The 21,176-nt window shown below is 43.4% G+C and overlaps 1 protein-coding gene across 9 annotated transcripts in view; it reads left to right on the forward strand.

The window, feature by feature from the left end:
- LOC112253687 (mitogen-activated protein kinase kinase kinase kinase 4) overlaps positions 1–21,176 on the forward strand; it is a 50,373-nt gene that overhangs the window by 804 nt on the left and 28,393 nt on the right. For all 9 annotated transcript variants that reach the window (XM_042323942.1, XM_042323935.1, XM_042323937.1 and 6 more), the window contains exon 2: positions 100–165. In XM_042323942.1, the coding sequence (XP_042179876.1) occupies positions 100–165 (66 nt within the window). The remainder of the gene's footprint in view (positions 1–99; positions 166–21,176) is intronic.

The raw sequence follows: 21,176 nt of genomic DNA on the forward strand, positions 1-21,176 counted from the left end.
TACGTTCATCTAGGTCACATTTTTGCAACAATTATTCAAAAGCATTTTCAAAAAGATATTATGGTTGTGTAAAAAAATATATTTTTTGACTCGTTTCAGGATCCAGCAGGGATTTTTGAATTGGTGGAAGTGGTCGGAAATGGAACCTACGGACAAGTATACAAGGTTTGTTCCTCTAACATATATATGTATATATATTTAATTCATCGGTGGCCTAATCTAAGATAATATTTTCTGACACTAGGTAGCTAACGTGACCCTGATGCAGTTTTGGCATTGAACATCGAAGTGATCCAGATTTCATGCCTGTGTGATGGATTAGATTCATGTCAAGATGTCTCATCAGGGTGTTTCTGTCATTGCACCCCTATAATCCCTGGTTGGATTGGTAAAGATGATGATGCCCCTCTGTGTATTATTGCTTGTAAAAACATCTGTGGTGAAATATGCACCACATATGCACCGCACCACACCAATCCATGCACTGCTCCATTAGCCCAAGCTCCCCTGTTTCTCATCTTCTATCTGGGCTAGGCCTGTTATGCTCAGTTGTTGTTTCTAAATTGGGAAAAAAAACACATCTTATTTTCCATTAATATTATAGATGGGTTTAGAAGTAAATGGCAACTGGGTTTGCAGACCAGTGTTGCTATGAGTGTTTTTAAAGTGCAGCACATGTCCTACATCACATCCTGCTGCGGAGAGAGGGGGAAAGGGAATCGACTACTGCTGCCTGATGATCCAGACTAGGCCTTGCTTCATAGACAATTTGGTTAAGTAAAATATCATGTGTTACACAGCAGGCCTTTTCCCCTCTCTCAACCATCTGTTTCTTGGTGTCATGTTTCTCTGTGAAAATGATCATAGTGACTGTTTTAAAGTAATTGTTGAACTTGACCTTTTTGGAGAATTTAGTGGGTTCCTTCTTTCAGATTTTGAGGATGAGTCTGACTCACCATTGGTGACCTGCCTCTCTTCCCTGTACCTTCCTGTCCATTGGAAGGCCTGGCCTGTGTTAACCCCTTCTTTCAAACAGTCAGGCTAGCAACACTGTAGCAGAGCAGCTTGAAAACAACTGGAAAGCCTGTTAAGCAGGGTTGTTCACAGGGGCTGCGGTGTCCCTCCTGCCTGTGTCTATTCTCTTAGCTCTCAAGAACAGGGTAGTCTGGACTCCCGACTGAGGAGAATCAACAGTGGTAGTCTGGATGTTCAAACGTAAAAGCAGACCCATTCAGCTGATCCAACCCTGTGGAACAGAGGGCTTTAAAGACCAATGCTGTTTTCTTTTGGTCATGTGACCCCGTTTGTAATGGAAAACTTGCTAGCAAACGTCTTCCTTCCATGAACAGATGGCTTCATGGGTCTATGTGGAGAGAATTATGTACTTTTAGGCTTTTGTCACTCACTTTCATTCTCTTTACTGCTCTTTCTAAATTTCACAAAATTTTAGACTACAGAGTTTATTGGAATTGGTGCGTAAAAACGTTTACATCAAAGGCTCAAATAGGCATTAAAATGTTTACATCAAAGGCTCATATTATGAGCTATTAAATGCTATCTTTCGCCATTTATAGTCAGGCAGAGCATGAGCCACTACCACACTGCACGGGAATAGAATGGACGTCGGGCAAGAGGGCCCCGGGCTGGCTGTGTATGTGCCTGTTTAGTAACGCAAAATGGAGGACATCCCTTGGTCTAATGATTCCAAGCAAATCCAACTCGTCTGTGCTGATTTGAAAGATGGAGAACCATGGGGTTGTAGTTTGCTCCTGATTCATACGTCCTCAAATGCTATTCTGCAGACAGGTCTACATGCTCTGGTTTGCTGTACATTTTCATAACAGACAGTCGAAAAGCCATTGGATGTCAGAGGTTTACTGTATGCCAACCTCTAACCTCAACCTCATGCCAAATAAAGGCAGTTTGTTTAAATCAAATATTCCCCTTTCTTTAGTGAGACTGTACTGTGAACTGCACTTTATAAACTAGGCTAATATGTAGCCCAGTTATGTACACTACATGACCAAAAGTATGTGGACACCTGCTTGTTGAACATCTCGTAGCAGAATCATGGGCATTAATATGGAGTTGGTCCCCCTTTTGCTGCTATGACTGCCTCCACTCTTCTGGGAAAGCTTTCCACCAAGTGTTGGAACATTGCTGCGGGGACTTGCAATCATTCACCAACAAGAACATTAGTGATGTCGAGCACTGATGTTGGGCGATTAGGCCTGGCTTGCAGTCGGCGTTCTAATTCATCCCAAAGGTGTTCGGTGGGGTTGAGGTCAGGGCTCTGTGCAGGCCAGTCAAGTTCTTCCACACCGATCAACAAACCATTTCTGTATGGACCTCGATTTGTCATGCTGAAACGGGGAAGGGCCTCCCCCAAACTGGTGCCATAAAGTTGGAAGCACATAATTGTCTAGAATGCCATTGTGTGCTGTAGTGTTAAGATTTCCCTTCACTGGAACTGAGGGGCCTAACCGAACCATGAAAAATACCACCAGGCGGTTTTTCCTCTTCCACCAAACTTTACAGGTAGCGTTCTCCTGGCATCCGCCAAATCCAGATTTGGACTGCCAGGTGGTGAAGCGTGATTCATCACTCCAGAGATTGTTTCCACTGCTCCAGAGTCCAATGGAGGCAAGCTTTACACCACTCCAGCCTATGCCATTGCGCATGGTTATCTTAGGCTTGTGTGTGGCTGCTTGGCCATGGAAACCCATTTCATGATGCTCCTGAGGGCCAGCAGTTTTTATGCACTTCAGCACTAGGCGGTCCCCTTCTGAGATTGTGTGGCCTACCACTTTGCGGCTAAGCCGTTGTTGCGTTTTGACATACCCACTTCACAATAACAGTATTTACAGTTGACGGGGGCAGCTCTAGCCGGGCAGATATTTGACGAACTGACTTGTTGGAAAGGTGGCAACCTATGACGGTGCCACGTTGAAAGTCACTGATCTCAGTAGTAAGGTCATTCTACTGCCAATGTTTGTCTATGGAGATTGCATGGCAGTGTGCTTGATTTTATACACCTGTCAGCAACTGGTGTGGCTGAAATGTCGAATCCACTCATTTGAAGGGGTGTCCACATACTTTTGTGTGTATTTGTACTTGTTACCTCGTCAGCGGCCTGACACCAATGATAGGTTAACCTAACCATGTTACTGCACTGACCTATCAGTTAGACGTGTGGTCTGAATGAGGGGTGCTAGCTGGAACTGGTGGAGGAAGAGCAGCTGTCCTGGGCCCCAGACAGAGCCTGCATGGCCAGGCAGCTTCATTACAAAGCTGGTTTTGTCTATGTGTGTCTGGCTCTCTTTGGGAACCACCACCAGACCCACAGAAAGGATGTGTTTATTAGTCGGGTCTCAAATGCTGAATAATCAACTAGCCCTGTTCCGGAAATATAACTTTCTATCTCTTTCTGTGAGGCTTTTCTTCTCCTTTGCAAAGCAGTTTTTCACCCATTCAAACCTCTCACAATAAGACAATCAAGCACAGTCTATTTCTTCTATTCAGAAGGCCCAGGACAATTTCTTGCATTGAATTACAGTTTTGAAATGCATACTTTAAAAACATTTTTTAGTCTAACTCATCAGTCCCCTTTCCTTCTGTTTGATATTTTCGTTTTCAAACGGTTTGTTTTGTAGGTATGTTTTTGTGACACTGTCTCGGAACCAGTCGCCACAGCCTGTGGTTCACACCAAATTGGTTTGGTGCGGTTTTTCCAAACTGGTTCGTTTACTCACTTAGTTTGGTTCGTTTGGACTGGTGTGAACTCTATTGGTACTAAGCAACGCACGGTGGTTCGCTCTAAAAGGGTGGTTTCGGTCTGTTTCAATTAGTACGGTGGTGTGGTTCGCTGCAGGTGAGAACGCAGTCCGGACTAAACGCAGAAAATGAACCAGAGTCACGCATTATTGGTTGTTTGACATCATAACTTGACATCTCTGGAACATTGTGAGTAGCGGGTTAGGGGAGATGAGGGCTGTACCGGGGATCTAGGCTGCTGAATATAGACTATTCAGGTAGCAGAGTGGCCATTACACTGTTTTCTCCCGCATGTTGTTGGAATACCAAAACAAAAGTAATATGAAGATTTGGACACACAAGTGATGCATCACGATACTCAGAAATGGATTTAACCTTGGCATATTTGTCCAATAAGCGTATGACTTGCATGGAGAAGTGTTTAATAAAAAATATATTTTTTTAAAAATTTTTTTATAAAACACACGAATGGTGTATAGGTATACAAGACAGGTATACAATTATCTAAACATAAAAGAGCATACAGGAACAACAAGACCCAGAGTTCTGGGTGCAAAACAAATAATACAAAACACGACATACAAAACAAGGACATGTAGAAAGAAAAAGGGTAGATGTCCCCTTCCCCCGAGAAGTGTTTTTTTTTTAAACGTTTTTTTTTTTTTTAAATTTAAATTTCTGTTCATTTGGCAATGTGAAACCAAATGGAACAAATACTGATTAAAACAATTGCTCAAAACTGTGTGATAACTCCCTTCGAAACATGGGGAATCTAATAGCAACCACTAGGATGGGTTGCTAAATATAACTACAATTGTGCTTTTGGCGTCTGGACAAAAAAAGTTGATATGAAGACCAATAGAACAGTAGCGAAATTATGGTTAATGGCATGAAGTCTTTCTAAAAAAATGAGGTGCCTCCAATTTTGTTTGAAATTTCGCTAGGCTACATTGAAGCAAGGTAAATCATGCCTTGTTATTATTATTTGAAGTAAAATTTAGGTTTCAAGTAGAGGTCGACCGATTTAATCGGCCAATTTTTATATATATATTTGTAATAATGACAATTACCAAAATACTGAATGGACAATGAACCCTTTTATTTTAACTTAATATAATACATAAAATCAATTTAGTCTCCAATAAATAATGAAACATGTTCAATTTGGTTTAAATAATGCAAAAACAGTGTTGGAGAAGAAAGTAAATGCAATATGTGCCATGTAAAAATAAAAAAAAGCTAATGTTCAAGTTCCTTGCTCAGAACATGAAAACATATGAAAGCTGGTGGTTCAATCCCTGTTCTTCAATATTCCCAGTTAAGAAGTTTTAAGTTGTAGTTATTGGAATTATGACGCGTCGACTATTTCTCTCATTTATTTCGTATACCTTTTGACTATTGGATGTTCTTATAGGCACTTTAGTATTGCCAGCCTAATCTCGGGAGTTGATAGGCTTGAAGTCATAAACAGCGCTGTGCTTCAAGCATTGTGAAGAGCTGCTGGCAAAGGCAGGAAAGTGCTGTTTGAATGAATGCTTACGAGCCTGCTGCCCACCACCACTCAGTCAGACTGCTCTATCAAATATCAAATCATAGACTTAATTATAATAACACACAGAAATACGAGCCTTAGGTGATTTAATATGGTCAAATCCGGAAACTATCAATTCGAGAACAAAACATTTATTCTTTCGGTGAAATACGCAACCATTACGTATTTTGTCGAATGGAGAAAGTCTCTAAATATTGCTGTTACATTGCACAACCTTCAATGTCATGTCATAATTATGTAAAATTCTGGCAAATTAATTACTTTTTTTGTTAGGAAGAAACACAGTTCGCTACGAGCCAGGTGGCTCAAACTGTTGCATAAACCCTGACTCTGCTTACACTGAACGCAAGAGAAGTGACACAATTTTCCTAGTTAATATTGCCTGCTAACATGCATTTTATTTGAACCAAATCTGCAGGCTTAAAAAAATATACTTCTGTGTATTGATTTTAAAACCTCTTGGTGTTAGGGGGCAGTATTTTCATTTCTGGAAAAAAATCATTCCCGTTTTAAACTGGATATTTTGTCAGGAAAAGATGCTAGAATATGCATATAATTGACAGCTTTGGATAGAAAACACTAACGTTTCCAAAACTGTAAAGATATTGTCTGAGTATAACAGAACTGATGTTGCAGGCGAAAGCCTGAGAACAATCCAATCCGGAAGTGCCCCAGGTTTTGAAAGCGCTGCGTTCCAATGACTCCCTATATGGCTGTGAATGTACCATCAACGAGCTTACGCTTTCTACGTATTCCCCAAGGTGTCTACAGCATTATGACGAAGTTTTACGCATTTCTGTTGAAGAATAGCCGTATGGGGGCACATTGCGTAAGTGGTCACATGGTGGCTCCGAGAGAGATTCTTGTGTAAAGTGCAGAGGTAGCCATTACTCCAATCGGTCCTAGAGAAAAAGGAATTGTCCCGACAGATATATTATCAAATAGATATTAGAAAAACACCTTGAGGATTGATTCTAAACAATGTTTGCCATGTTTCTGTCGATATTATGGAGCTAATTTGGAATATTTTTTGGCGTTTTGGTGACCGCAATTTCCGGGCGATTTCTCAGCCAAACGTGAAGAACAAACGGAGCTATTTCGCCTACAAAAATAATATTTTGGGAAAAATGAACTTTGGCTATCTACCTGGGAGTCTCGTGAGTGAAAACTTCCGAAGTTCATCAAAGGTAAACGATTTAATTTGATTGCTTTTCTGATTTTCGTGACAAGGTTGCCTGCTGCCAGCAAGGCATAATGCTATGCTAGGCTATGATAAACTTACACAAATGCTTGTCTAGCGTTGGCTGTAAAGCATATTTTGAAAATCTGAGATGACAGGGTGATTAACAAAAGGCTAAGCTGTGTTCCAATATATTTCACTTGTGATTTTCATGAACAGGAATATTTTCTAGGAAGATTTATGTCCGTTGCGTTATGCTAATTAGTGTCAGATGATTATAACGGTCCCGTTCATGGGCTGGGCGTCACTACAGGTTAAGAAAGGCATTGATGTTTATGGTTAGGTACATTTGTGCAACGAATGTGCTTTTTTTCCCGCAAATGTGCTTTTGTTAAATCATCACCCGTTTGGCGAAGTAGGCTGGGATTCGATGATAAATTAACAGGCACCGCATTGAATATATGCAACGCAGGACAAGCTAGTTAAACTAGTAATGGATTGCAATGTAATGTAATCGGCGTCCAAAAAGGCAGATTACCGATTATTCTAAAACCCCACGTTACAGTTCAGTACCAGCTTTTTGAGGTTCTCTTACGCTGTCTGACAGGTGAATAGCCCCTCAAACTAGGCTTTGTATGCTGTGCGCATGTGACAAATAAGATACGTTACGTATAATGAAAATGCACATGCACTCATTTAATTCCACTAAATTATGCAAATAAAACAATAGACTGATAAGCAAGAACAGTAAAATGTAGTTTCAACAGCACTTAACCATTAACAGCCCTAATTCTCACCTTGCAATGGAATGAAAGCTATTAGATACTTGTACTCACTAACATTTTTACATGAGGCCCCTTTTCAAAATGGGCAATGTTGTGCTGCTATAATGTTACACTAAACATTTCAAAATGGCTGATCCTTTAGTTGTGGATGCAATGGCTTAGGCTATTTCCCCCATTACATTGTTGTATACCGAATCTTACTGCCAGAGCCCCCCCTCCTCCTGGCTCTCAACAGTTCTTAATGAATTGCTTATGATAAACCCTGGTACTAGTCCCAGTAAAGCATTGAAATAAGAGGGAGGCTAAAGACATGCTTGGTGGTAATGGCTTGCTGCAGCACTTCAATCTCCCTGAACGTCGTTGACGTAGTGTTTGTGGGAACTCGGTCGTCTTCTCATTACCCACAAAGTGGCGATGGTTCTTCCTCCCCAGCCAACCCCATCTTCAGCATCCGGTGTCTTCATGGTGCTCCCCTAGCCACTGAACAATTGGCCGTTGTCTCATTAAGGAGAAAGTCATCAATATCCATGCAGGTCTCAGATGTGCACAGCTTTGTATGGTTGATCCAGACTGTATCTAGTGGTCCTATGTCTCAATACAGTTAGTTGTTGGATTTGCAGTGTTTTCATATTACCACCGTACATTAATCATTTCGCCTACTACTACACAGGCATTGACCTCCTAGTCCCACTTTGGTGGTAGGCTGAAAGCCTCTTCCTGCACTGACTGACTCCACAATGGGATTCTCAGATCAGTTTGATCTCCTCTTTGGCTCCAGACCAGCTGGCACTGAGAGATGGGATGGAGAGCCCTCCGGTGCGTCTGAGAAGAGAATGATAGCGATAAAAACAAAACCTGAAGAATTCATTAAGTTCTGCCTTTGCGTGGTATGTGGGGGAGGATTCCCTCTACTGGGCTGTACAGAATGGCCATATATAGACCTAGTTAGCCAGCCACTCTCTGTCAGGCCTGCAGGGCTGGTGGTGCCCTGGCACTCTGATCCCTGGGACGTGCCAACCTCTCTTAAACATCATGCCTCTTTCTCTTCCCTTCTACTCTGCAGCCCATATCAGGCCACTCTACAGGGATGCAGGGAGAATATACCCGCAGTCCCGTGGTGCTGGCAGCTCCTGTGATCTCACTCTTTTGCACTCCATTGCTTTCCTTCCCGCTCTCTCCCTTCTCTCATTGTACCTGTGTGTAAACCACTTTACTTCTCCTGCTTGCTCATAACCTTAAACCATCCCCCTACCAGTCTCTCTCCCCCCACTCTTTCTCTCTCTCGCCCATGTCTGCTTTGCCAGGGGAAGGACTTGGCAGGTTTGTGTGAACACAGGGTGAGACGTCTGCTGCAGCTCTAAATAGCTTGGCCCAGTTCTGTGATTGTAAGGTGCACACTGAGGGTCACTGGTTCCAACACTCTGACACGGTGCCATGTCTCCGAGGCCACATGTAAACCCCCCCCACCCCACCCACAGGTACAGAGGAAAGGTCATAAGTCATGGGCAGCATCAAATCCTCTGTGGCAGTAATGCTGTATTGGACCCATACTGGGCTAGCTTCCATATTGTATTTGGCCTATAGCCTTCATACTGGCTTTGCTTAAACATTTCATCTGTCCTAAAATGGCATTGGAAACTTGTTGGGATTTCAAATTCTTCACTTTAAGCTGTCTTTAATATTTAATATTAAGGATGAAGATAGTTTAACACTGCTTCATTTTTCCACAAATGAAAGGCAATCTATGTGAGGATGCTTCCCAGGACTTAAACCCATGACATCATGACTTCACCATAGAGCACGGTTTCCCAAACTCGGTCCTGGGGCCCCCCCTGATGCACATGTTGGTTTTTGCCTCAGCACTACACAGCTGATTCAAATAATCAAAGCTTGATGATGATGAGGAGGGGAGGGGGGGGGGCAAGTTTGGGGAACCCTGCCATTTAAAGGATGTTGATGTGCTGAACAAAGGAGCACTGCCGGCAGTGACGGATGATGCAACACAGACGCAAGCACACCGGTCTGCCTCCAAATTGTCTAGACATCCCCAGTCTCTGCCCCTCCCTGTCTTTTCCTTCTCCTCTGCCATGTGTGTAGTGGAGGGGCCGGGCAGGGCGTGGTGGTACTGTCTGTCCGTATGGAGGTGGGTATCCCCCAAGTAGTGCTGAGTGATTTAGTGCTTTTTGAGAGTTTTTGTTTTGATTATTTAAAAATAACTTTTCGGTATAATATTTTTGGGGTGGACATGAAATGCACTTTGCATTATGTGGGTTGAATGATGTAACACAGAATAAAACGAGCTGAATTGATTGTCCCCCATCTATCGTCAGAGTTCGTACTGCAAGGTGACCTAAATTGGGATATGCTTAATACCCCATCCGTCCTACAATCTAAACTAGATGCCCTCAATCTCACACAAACTATCAAAGAACCTACCAGGTACAACCCCAAATCCATAAACATGAGCACCCTCATAGATATCATCCTGACCAACTTGCCCTCTAAATACACCTCTGCTGTTTTCAAACAGGATCTCAGCGATCACTGCCTCATTGCCTGTGTCCGTTATGGGTCCGCGGTCAAACGACCACCCCTCGACTGTCAAACGCTCCCTAAAACACTTTTGCAAGCAGGCCTTTCTAATCGACCTGGCCCGGGTTTTCTGGAAGGATATTGACCTCATCCCGTCAGTAGAGAATGCCTAGTTGTTCTTTAAAAGTGCTTTCCTCACCATCTTTATAAGCATGCCCCTTTCAAAAAATGTAGAACTAAGAACAGATATAGCCCTTACTTCACTCCAGACTTGACTGCCCTTGACCAGCACAAAAACATCCTGTGGCGTACTGCACTAGCACCGCATAGTCCCCACGATATGCAACTTTTCAGATAAGTCAGGAACCGATGCACACAGTCAGTTAAGAAAGCAAAGGCTTGCTTTTTCAAACAGAAATTTGCGTCCTGCAGCACTAATTCCCAAAAGTTTTGGGACACTAAAGTCAATGGAGAATAAGAGCACCTCCTCCCAGCTGCCGACTGCACTGAGGCTAGGAAACACTGTAACCACCTATAAATCCAAGATAATTGAGAATTTCAATAAGCATTTCTCCACCCAAATCCAGACTGCTGATGTTCTGAAAGAGCTGCAAAATATGGATCCCTACAAATCAGATGGGCTAGACAATCTGATCTCTCTCTTTCTAAAATTATCCTCAGAAATTGTTGCAATCCCTATTACTAGTCTGTTAAACCTCTTTCGGATCGTCTGAGATCCTAAAGATTGGAACGCGGCCAAGGTCGTTCCCCTCTTCAAAGGGGGAGACACTCTAGACCCAAACTGTTACAGACCAATATCCATCCTACCCTGCCTTTTCTAAAGTCTTCGAAAAGCCAATTGAACAAACAGATCACCGACCATTTCGAATCCCACCGTACCTTCTCCACTATGCAATCTGGTTTCAGAGCTGGTCACGGGTACACCTCAGCCACACTCGAGGTCCTGAAATGACATCATAACCGCCATCGATAGTACTGTGCAGCCGTCTTCATTTACCTAGCCAAGAAGTTTGACTCTGTCAATCCCCGTTTTCTTATCGGCAGACTTAACAGCCTTGGTTTCTCAAATGACTGTCTCGCCTGGTTCACCAACTACTTCCTTGATAGAATTCAGTGTGTCAAATCGGAGGGCCTGTTGTCCGGACCTCTTGCAGTCTCTATGGGGGTGTCACAGGGTTCAATTCTCGGGCCGAGTCATTTCTCTGTATTTATCAACAATGTCGCTCTTGCTGCGGTTGTTTCTCTGATCCACCTCTACACAGACTACACCATTCTGTATACATTTGGCACTTCTTTGGACACTGTTAACAAAGCTCCAAACGAGCTTCAACGCCATACAACACTCCTTCCGTGGCCTCCAGCTGCTCTTAAAAACTAGTAAAATGAAATGCATGCTATTCAACCGATTGCTGCCCGACTAGCATCACTACTCTGGACGGTTCTGACTTAGAATATGTGGACAACTACAATACCTCCAGTTTCAACTGTTCTGCCTTATTATTATTCGACCATGCTGGTCATTTATGAACATTTGAACATCTTGGCCATGTTCTGTTATAATCTCCACCCGGCACAGCCAGAAGAGGACTGGCCACCCCACATATGCTCTTCTCTAATTCTCTCTTTCTTTCTCTCTCTCGGAGGACCTGAGCCCTAGGACCATGCCCCAGGACTACCTGACATGATGACAACTTGCTGTCCCCAGTCCACCTGACCGTGCTGCTGCTCCAGTTTCAACTGTTCTGCCTTATTATTATACGACCATGCTGGTCATTTATGAACATTTGAACATCTTGGCCATGTTCTGTTATAATCTCCACCCGGCACAGCCAGAAGAGGACTGGCCACCCCACATAGCCTGGTTCCTCTCTAGGTTTCTTCCTAGGTTTTGGCCTTTCTAGGGAGTTTTTCCTAGCCACCGTGCTTCTACACCTGCATTGCTTGCTGTTTGGGGTTTTAGGCTGGGTTTCTGTACAGCACTTTGAGATATCAGCTGATGTACGAAGGGCTATATAAATAAATTTGATTTGATTTAGGTGTCTGGATTAGACTGTAAACTCTCCTTCCAGACTCATATTAAACATCTCCAATCCAAAATTAATCTAGAATCAGCTTCCTATTTCTCAAAAAAAGCCTCCTTCACTCATGCTGCCAAACATACCCTTGTAAAACTGACTATCCTACCGATCCTTGACTTCGGCGACGTAATTTACAAAATAGACTGCATTCAATTTGAGTGTTATAGGCTATCACAGTGCCATCCGTTTTGTCACCAAGCCCCATATACTACCCACCACTGCGACCTGTATGCTCTCATTGGCTGGTCCTTGCTACGTATTTATCGCCAAACCCACTGGCTCTTGTTATTTATAAGTCTTTGCTAGGTAAAGCCCTGCCTTATCTCAGCTCACTGGTCACCATAGCAACACCCGCCCGTAGCACGCGCTCCTGCAGGTATATCTCACTGGTCATCCCCAAAGCCAACACCTCCTCTGGCCACTTTTCCTTCCAGTTCTCTGCTGCCAGTGACTGGAACGAATTGCAAAAATCACTGAAGTTGGAGACTTATATCTCCCTCACTAGCTTTAAGTACCAGCTGTCAGAGCAGCTTACCGATCGCTGCAGCTGTACACAGCCCATCTGTAAATAGCCCATCCAACAACCTACCTCAGCCCCATATAAAAAAAATAAAAAAGGTTTTCTGCTCTTTTGCACACCAGTATTTCTACTTGCACATCCTCATCTGGACATATCACACCAGTGTAAATTGCTAAATTGTAATTACTTCGCCACTATTGGACTATTTATTGCCTTACTTCATTTGCACACACTGTATACAGATTTTTCTTTTGTGTTATTGACTGTACGTTTGTTTATCCCATGTCTAACTCTGTTTTTGTCGCACTGCTTTGCTTCATCCTGGCCAGGTCACAGTTGTAAATGAGAGCTTGTTCTCAACCTGGTTAAATAAAGTCTAAATAAATACATGTATTTTCAGGTAGAGATTCTTCTCTCCATCTCCGTGCCCACAAAGACCGGACTAGTAGGAGTGCAATGGAGTATGGTCATTGTAGTTAATTACCACATTTTCTTCCCTAAACTACAGTACCAGTCAAAAGTTGACACGCCTACTCATTTAAAGATTTTTGATATTTTCTACATTTATAGAATAATAGTGAAGACATCAAAAGTATGAAATAACACATATGGAATCTTGTAACCAAAATGGTGTTAAACAAATCAAAATATATTTGAGAATATTCAAAGTAGCCACTCTTTGCCTTGAGGACAGCTATGCATGCCCTTGGCATTCTCTCAACCAATTTCATGACGTTGTCATGAACAGTCTTGAAGGATTTCCCACATGCTGAGCACTTGTTGGCTGCTTTTGCTTCACTCTGCTGTCCAACCAATCCCAAACCATCTCAATTAGGTTGAAGTCCTGGCCTCCACAATCACCCGAAATCTGATGCAGCACTCCATCACTCTCCTTGGTCAAATAGCCCTTATACAGCCTGGAGATGTGTGTTGGGTCATTGTCCTGTTGAAAAACAAATGATAGTCCCACTAAGCACAAACCAGATGGGATGGCGTGGCGTATGGCTGCAGAATGCTGTGGAAGCCATGCTGGTTAAGTGTGCCTTGAATTCTAAATAAATCACAGACGGTGTCACCAGCAAAGTACCATCACACCACCTCCTCCATGCTTCACGGTGGGAACCACACATGCGGAGATCATCCCTTCACCTACTCTGCGTCTCACGAAGACAAAGCAGTTGGAACAAACAATCTCAAATTTGGACTGATCAAACCAAGGGACAGATTTTCAACGGTCTAATGTCCATTACTCATGTTTCTTGGCCCAAGCAAGTCTCTTCTTATTGGTGTCCTTTTAGTAGTGGTTTCTTTGCAGAAATTAGACCATGAAGGCCTGATACACTCCGTCTCCTCTGAACAGTTCATGTTGAGATGTGACTGTTACTTGAACTCTGAAGCACTTATTTAGGCTGCAATTTCTGAGGCTGGTAACTCTATTGAACTTACCCTCTGCAGCAGAGGTAACTCTGGGTCTTCCATTCCTGTGGTGGTCCTCAGAGCCAGTATGTGTAGGTAATCCTGTCTAACGCTGCTTTAAAAAAATGTATTGTGTAAGTGTTGCTCTATGCTTTCTGGAGGACAGAGTTTTGAAATCTGTGGAATTAGAGTATGGTAACTAAGACGATGGCGAAAACACAGGTCTCTGGATTATACAGTTGAAGTCGGAAGTTTACATACACCTTAGCCAAATACATTTAAACTCTGTTTTTCACAATTCCTGACATGCAATCTTAGTTGAAATTCCCTGTCTTAGGTCAGTTAAGATCACCACTTTATTTTAAGAATGTTTAATGTCAGAATAATAGTAGTGATTTTATTTTCGCTTTTTAAAAATTTCATCACATTCCCAGTGGGTCAGAAGTTCACATACACTCAATTAGTATTTGGTAGCATTGCCTTTTTAAATTGTTTAACTTGGGTCAAACATTTTAGGTAGCCTTCCACAAGCTTCCCACAATAAGTTGGGTGAATTTTGGCCCATTCCTCCTGACAGAGCTGGTGTAACTGAGTCAGGTTTGTAGGCCTGCTTGCTCGCACACGCTTTTTCAGTTCTGCCCACAAATTTTCTATAGGCTGGAGGTCAGAGCTTTGTGATGGCCACTCCAATACATTGACTTTGTTTTCCTTAAACCATTTTGCCACAACTTTGGAAGTATGCTTGGGGTCATTGTCCATTTGGAAGACCCATTTGCGACCAAGCTTTAACTTGCTGACTGATGTCTTTAGCTGTTGCGTCAATATATCCACATAATTTCCCATCCTCATGATGCCATCTATTTTGTGAAGTGCACCAGTCCCTCCTGCAGCAAAGCACCCCCACAACATGATACTTCCACCCCTGTGCTTCACGGTCGGGATGGTGTTCTTCGGCTTGCAAGCCTCCCCCTTTTTCCTCCAAACATAACAATGGTCATTATGGCCAAACAGTTCTATTTTTGTTTCATCAGACCAGAGGACATTTCTACAAAAAGTACAATCTTTGTCCCCATGTGCAGTTGCAAACCGTAGTCTGTTTTTTTATGGTGGTTTTGGAGCAGTGGCTTCTTCCTTGCTGAGTGGCCTTTCAGGTTATGTCGATATAGGACTCGTTTTACTGTGGATATAAATTATTTTGTTCCTGTTTCCTCCAGCATCTTCACAAGGTCCTTTGCTGCTGTTCTGGGATTGATTTGAACTTTTCAAAACCAAAGTACATTCATCTCTAGGAGACGGAACGCGTCTCCTTCCTGAGCGGTATGAAGGCTGCGTGGTCTCATGGTGTTTATACTTGCGTACTATTGTTTGTACAGATGAACGTGGTACCTTCAGGCGTTTGGAAATTGCTCCCAAGGATGAACCAGACTTGTGGAGATCTACAATCTTTTTTCTGAGGTCTTGGCTGATTTTCTTTTGATTTTCCCACGATGTCAAGCAAAGAGGCACTGAGTTTGAAGGTAGTCCTTGAAATACATCCACAGGTACACCTCCAATTGACTCAAATGGTGTCTATTAGCCTATCAGAAGCTTCTGAAGCCATGACATCATTTTCTGTAATTTTCCAAGCTGTTTAAAGGCACAGTCAACTTAGTGTATGTGAACTTCTGACCCACTGGAATTGTGATACAGAGAATTATAAGTGAAATTATCTGTCTCTGTATCACACTTGTTTTTTACAAACAATTGTTGGAAAAATTACTTGTCATGCACAAAGTAGATATCCTAACTGACTTGCCAAAACTATAGTTTGTTAACAAGATATGTGTGGAGTAGTTGAATATGAGTTTTAATGACTGCAACCTAAGTGTAGGTTGGAGTCAACCTCAACTGTCTTCAAACTAAGGCAACCATGGCATCCTTGACAGGGAGAGGCGTCCATCCATGATTTTCTAGCTAGCTACATTTTCAGACATGACACTTCTGATTTTAACATTCATTCTCATTTTAAGTTAGTGTATTGTTAGCAAGCTAGCTAACGTTACAAATAAGATCATACTTGTATCTCAGAGCCATTTGCTTTGCTCGTTATAGCCTAATGTTAGCAAGCCAATTTATATTATGGTTGATTAGCTACCTGTAGGGTAGTAAAGTCATGAGTTGGGTTTATGGTTCATTGTTTAGCTAGCTAGCTACATGCCTCAACAAGACTCCACTATACAATTAACAATTTCAATAGAATGTCAACAACTGTTGATAGAACTAACGGGTAAATTCCCTCTGGCAGAGCACTCTCGTCTGTGTGCAAGAGCACAGTAAATTTCTCAATTATTCTAACGCCTAACACTTGTTTTTATTTGGCTAGTGTCAGTAAACTTGGCCAAATTTTTTTAAAATTGTTGCCAGCTGCACAGTTGCAGTCACCAATGTTCTGGATAACATAAAAACAGCCTAACTAGCTCTGTTAGGGCGAGTAAAATGGTCAGTGAACGGTTATCTCACGTTAGCCAGATAGCTTGAGTGCTTGATTGTTAGGACAGAACGCTTCGATCAACACTTGAAGAGATGAATGGGGCTAAAGCTTGAGGGTGTGAACGGTCCTGAATGGGTGTAGACAACGAGCTCTCCAGTAGGTACCAAAACATTCAAAGGCCTTTTTCTCGAAAGTGAACCTTATAATTTATCAGCTTTCAAAGCAGAATTACTTTCCCATTGTTCCTCAAATGCAGTGTATGGTGTAGTCTATTTATTTTTTACATTGGATAAAAGCAATTTCACATTTTGCACATAAGACCGAATCAAGGCGGTCATTCACATATGGACTTGATCTTTTACCAAATAGGGCTATCTTCTGTATACCACCCCTACCATGTCACAACACAACTGATTGGCTCAAATGACAAACTTTTAACAAGGCACACTTGTTTATGTAAATGCATTCCAGGTGACTACCTCCATGAAGCTTGTTGAAAGAATGCCAAGTGTGCAAAGCTGTCATCAAGGCAAAGGGTGGCTACTTTGAAGAATCTAAAATAGAAAATTATATTTTGATTTGTTTAACACTATTTTTGGTTACTACATGATTCCATATGTGTTATTTCATCGTTTTGATGTCTTCTATTCTACAGTGTAGAAAATAGTACAAATAAAGAAACTCTTGAATGAGTAGTTGTCAACTTTTGACTGGTACTGTATGTAGAATATTTCCCCCCTCACTATATTGCGCAGTTCAGGTTTGATCTGATTTATCTCTAGAGAAACTGTGCATTGAGCTCAGAATTTCTTTTAAATGGAACAAATTTTGTAATGCTGGTCCCATACGGGAGGACCTAACACACTAAAGGCTGCCTGGCCAACCCAGGAGGAGGAGTTAGAGGGAGTATCAGAGCGAAGCAGCAGTGATGATGCTTGCCTGGGGTCCATATTGGCTCCTTGTTAAACTACTACGCCCTTTGGTATTCCCAGATCCTCCCAGTCTGCTAATAGTTGTCGGTCAGATCTGTTTAACCCCAAAGTGGTATGGGCGAGGGACCAAAATGAAACCAGTATATAGAAAGTGAAAGATCCGCTTGAACATAATTTCTCCTATAACCAGATCTATATTTAGGTAACACCTATAGGTGGGGGTAGCTTTGGAAACATCTATGTGAGGTGCTCCAAGCAGCCCTGTTGCGCTCCAGTACACAGACCTGTTAATGTGCGCTATGCAGCAGGACGCTGACAGTCCTGCTCACAGTTATGGTACTAGCTGTGGGTTAACCGCTATTTATAGCCTAGCCTTCCACAGTTGGTGGAGGCACAATTGTAGGTTAGTATGCTGGGAATGGGAGTGGAGGGCCATAGGCAGTAGGCATGTCTCCGTGTGTTAACCCCATGGTGTTTGCACAGATTATATTCTAGCTCCTATTACCCTCTCGGGTACAATAATGTATGGACCAATCACAGATCGGCACTTTAATCAATGATCTAGCAAGGTCGTATAGGTATTTGGTACTAACGCTGGAAATCTTGCCTTCAATTCCATTTGAGCACACAGACCAGTGATGGACAGCTATTGAAGCCAATCCCTCTGAGATCAGCTGGTCTGGTGTTGAATGTGTCACCCACTCTGTGGCAGGGCCAAGGTCTTACCCTGTGTCACAGAGGCTGTGTCAGACTTGACAGTTCATGCAGCTTTGGTGTTCTAATCAATTCCCAATGAGTCATGCATCTACACCTACATTTGAAATATGTCTACCATATCCGGATTCCCCTTTCCTGCGCTGTATTCAAATGTCAGAATGCGTTCTATAAACGGTGGGTGAGGCAAAATATGATAAGCTAACTACTGTAGATAACTAGCCAGATAACCTCTGTAGCTAGCAAGCAACACTAAAGTGATTGCAAATGGATGAGCATAACTCTAGCCAAGCCAAAAATGTTTTTTTTTTTTTAGATCGGTGGCTAGCTTTTATGAGGAAACCTAGTCCTCACATGCTAGGAATGTATTTCCTCCACCGTTATAATGAAAAGGTGCCTCAGTCCCAAACTCAAGATTTCGGGAGTGCTGATGACGTTGCGCACTGTATGCACGTTTCGTACCCTGAATGTGTCTAGACTGAGGTGAACACAATCAGACCACAAAGCGACTTTTGTGCGTCTAGACCCGTCTTTTCAATGTGATCTTTGTGTTCTGATAGCAGAAGTCGCATGTAAGTGGAGACATGACCTGATGTACCTAGTAGTCACCATCAGGCCACAGTGTAGGGACAGACTGTGTGTGTTCCCTACACACACAGTCCGGGGAAGCTCTTTCGTCTGTTCTCCCTCCCTGCACTGGCCCTCACTCTAATGGCTGTCAGCAGACCCACACAGCCCCTGGGCTGTCCACACCACTGCCTGAACACGACTCTGCTTTGTGTGTGCATGAGGAGCGACCCGTTGAGCTACCTCATTATCATACAGGGGCGAGGCGAGACACAAAAGCCCCTTGCGAACGAGGCAGCGTTCCCGTCCCGGGCTGCTGCCCAGTCTGAGCTTCAACAGACTTTCCCTTTGGTGTCAGGTTTCTCACTTAGCACCTGGTCAGTTCTACCTGCAAAACAAGCAGGTGAAATGCACCACACTTTGGGTCTATTGAACCCAACTCCGTTTTTATGGTTGATACTCTATTAGGAATTTAGTCGCCTCTTCCGTTGATACCATTATGTGCTGAAGGAAAACAACTAGTTTTGTGTTGAGTAGTGTTTCTTCAGAGGCCGGTACTGTAGCAGCTGCACTGTGATCAATAGCAGCTGCATTATTGACTGGTCTCTACTCTCACAGCCAGCTCAGCTTTGGCTGGCTTCTCCACTGGCTCAAAGTGGCTCGCTCAACTCCTTCAGTCTCTTGCTGACTCTGTCACGTGTTTCTCTATATCTGATCAGAGAATGCACTGACATCTACGTACTTTACCATGGAGTAAACTACAACCTCTTCCCCCATCTCTTTTCACCTCTGTCTGTTCTTTCTGTTCCACCCCAATCCTCAGTGTGTTCTGGTGGTTGTAGGAAGTCGGGTCAGTTGGCTGGTATGTGTAGTAGATACAGTACAGACAGGGTATGTTAGTGAGGTTGGGTCAGTTGGCTGGTATGTGTAGTAGGTACAGTACAGACAGCGTCTGTTAGTAAGGTAGGGTCAGCAGTGGGTCAGTTGGCTGGTATGTGTAGCAGATACAGCATAGTACAGACTCTGGGCCATCTTGTGCTGCTGCTCACTAGACCATCTCTCTTTCACCACTGCTCTTCTGGTTTGTGTTGAGAAGAGGGGCATCAATATTCGTTCCTGATCTGTGTGTTTATGCTTTCTCTTTTGTGTGTGTGTGTGTTTGTGAGAGAGACACAGAGACACATTGCCTGCCTAGCCTATACATTGCCTGCCCTAAGGTGGATTAGCTCGTCACCCAACGCCTATACCCCCCCCCCCCCTCTACCCACCCCCTCTCCCTGCTCAAATGTCATCTTCATCTGACCCCTCCCCCCCGGGGCGATCAGCCCCCCATTACCAGACAGCTCACCCCCCTTTACACCGCCTTTGATGTGCTGGGCCAACCTTTATTTTAGGTAGGCTATATGCTTTAGCAGTGTGCAGCATAATTACATGGATGGACGGCAGTAACAACATGGATGGATGACCATCCGTCAGCTCAGAACAAGCCAGTTTGTTGTATCTTATTACCATGTATGATGATGTAATGTGATTTCACCATTCTGTCATTCATCTGGGCAGCTCCACCTCTTGTGGGCGTTATGTTGCCAGGGAATCGTTGAGAAGGATGACTGGGGAAAGAGTGCGATTTGCTTCTGGTTTTACTGGATGAATGTTGAAGAACAGAGGAGGGGGTTTCAGTGATGTTTAGAGAGACTGTGTTGAATGGCCTACTAGCTATTAGTGTGATCTGTCTTCCTCTGGTTGTAGTCTGGAGTGGGGAGGTTGTCTGTGCGCCTACTGCACTCTAGTCTGAGAGTTGGAGAGAGGCCAGCACATCTGGCTGTGGTTAGGGGCTTTATGGAGTGTCTGGAGCTGCCTGTTCTGTGATAACCCCTTGTTTCAGGTAACCTCTCCAGGGCCACAGTATCAGACCAGGGGCTTCGGGGCCCCTCAGTCAGTTAGCTCCTGCCCTGGCTGCTGTTTCCGGACAGGGCCCATGTAGCTCAGCTCCAGCAGGTTGGGATTGGAGGATGGGGCTTGAGGTGAGGTGATTGTTTGTTGTGTGATAGTGGAGAGGGGTTTTGGACTGATATGGGAGAGGGGACTGGCTAGAGCAATGGGGGGTGCCCTCCTAAAGCCTTGTCTCACACCGATTGGTTGAGAGATCATCCTCCACTTCCTGTCTTTAGCCTATATTCTTTCCTGCTTTATTTTGTAGTCCACCCCTCCCCATGACCTGAATCTGAGACATGAGAAATCAGTGGTCACAAAAATACATTCACGCCACGAGTAGTGAATTGGCCTACTTATCCAACAATGTTACGGTGATTCCTCTTCATTTACTGGATGAAACCGTCATTTCTTCCAAAGATTGTCACCCAAGCATCATGCTTAAGGACTGCGTTCTCTGGGCTCACAGAGGAGTGGAGGGCCGCAGGGGGTGAAAACTGAACCTCTCCAATGCACCTGTGACCTTTCACCTCGACCAAAGGCTTGTGTGTCTCGACGGGGACTCGAGTTATAAGTAATGTCACTGATGTTTTTATGGACAGTGGCCCCGGGATCAAAGTTGAGAGGATTATAAGTCTAGAGATTAACGACATGAAGGCTTTTGTCTCATCCATAGCTGGAGAGAATAAGCTGCTTGGCTTTT

Source organism: Oncorhynchus tshawytscha, linkage group LG07 (genome assembly GCF_018296145.1).
Source record: "Oncorhynchus tshawytscha isolate Ot180627B linkage group LG07, Otsh_v2.0, whole genome shotgun sequence".
NCBI classification, from domain to species: Eukaryota; Metazoa; Chordata; class Actinopteri; order Salmoniformes; family Salmonidae; genus Oncorhynchus; species Oncorhynchus tshawytscha.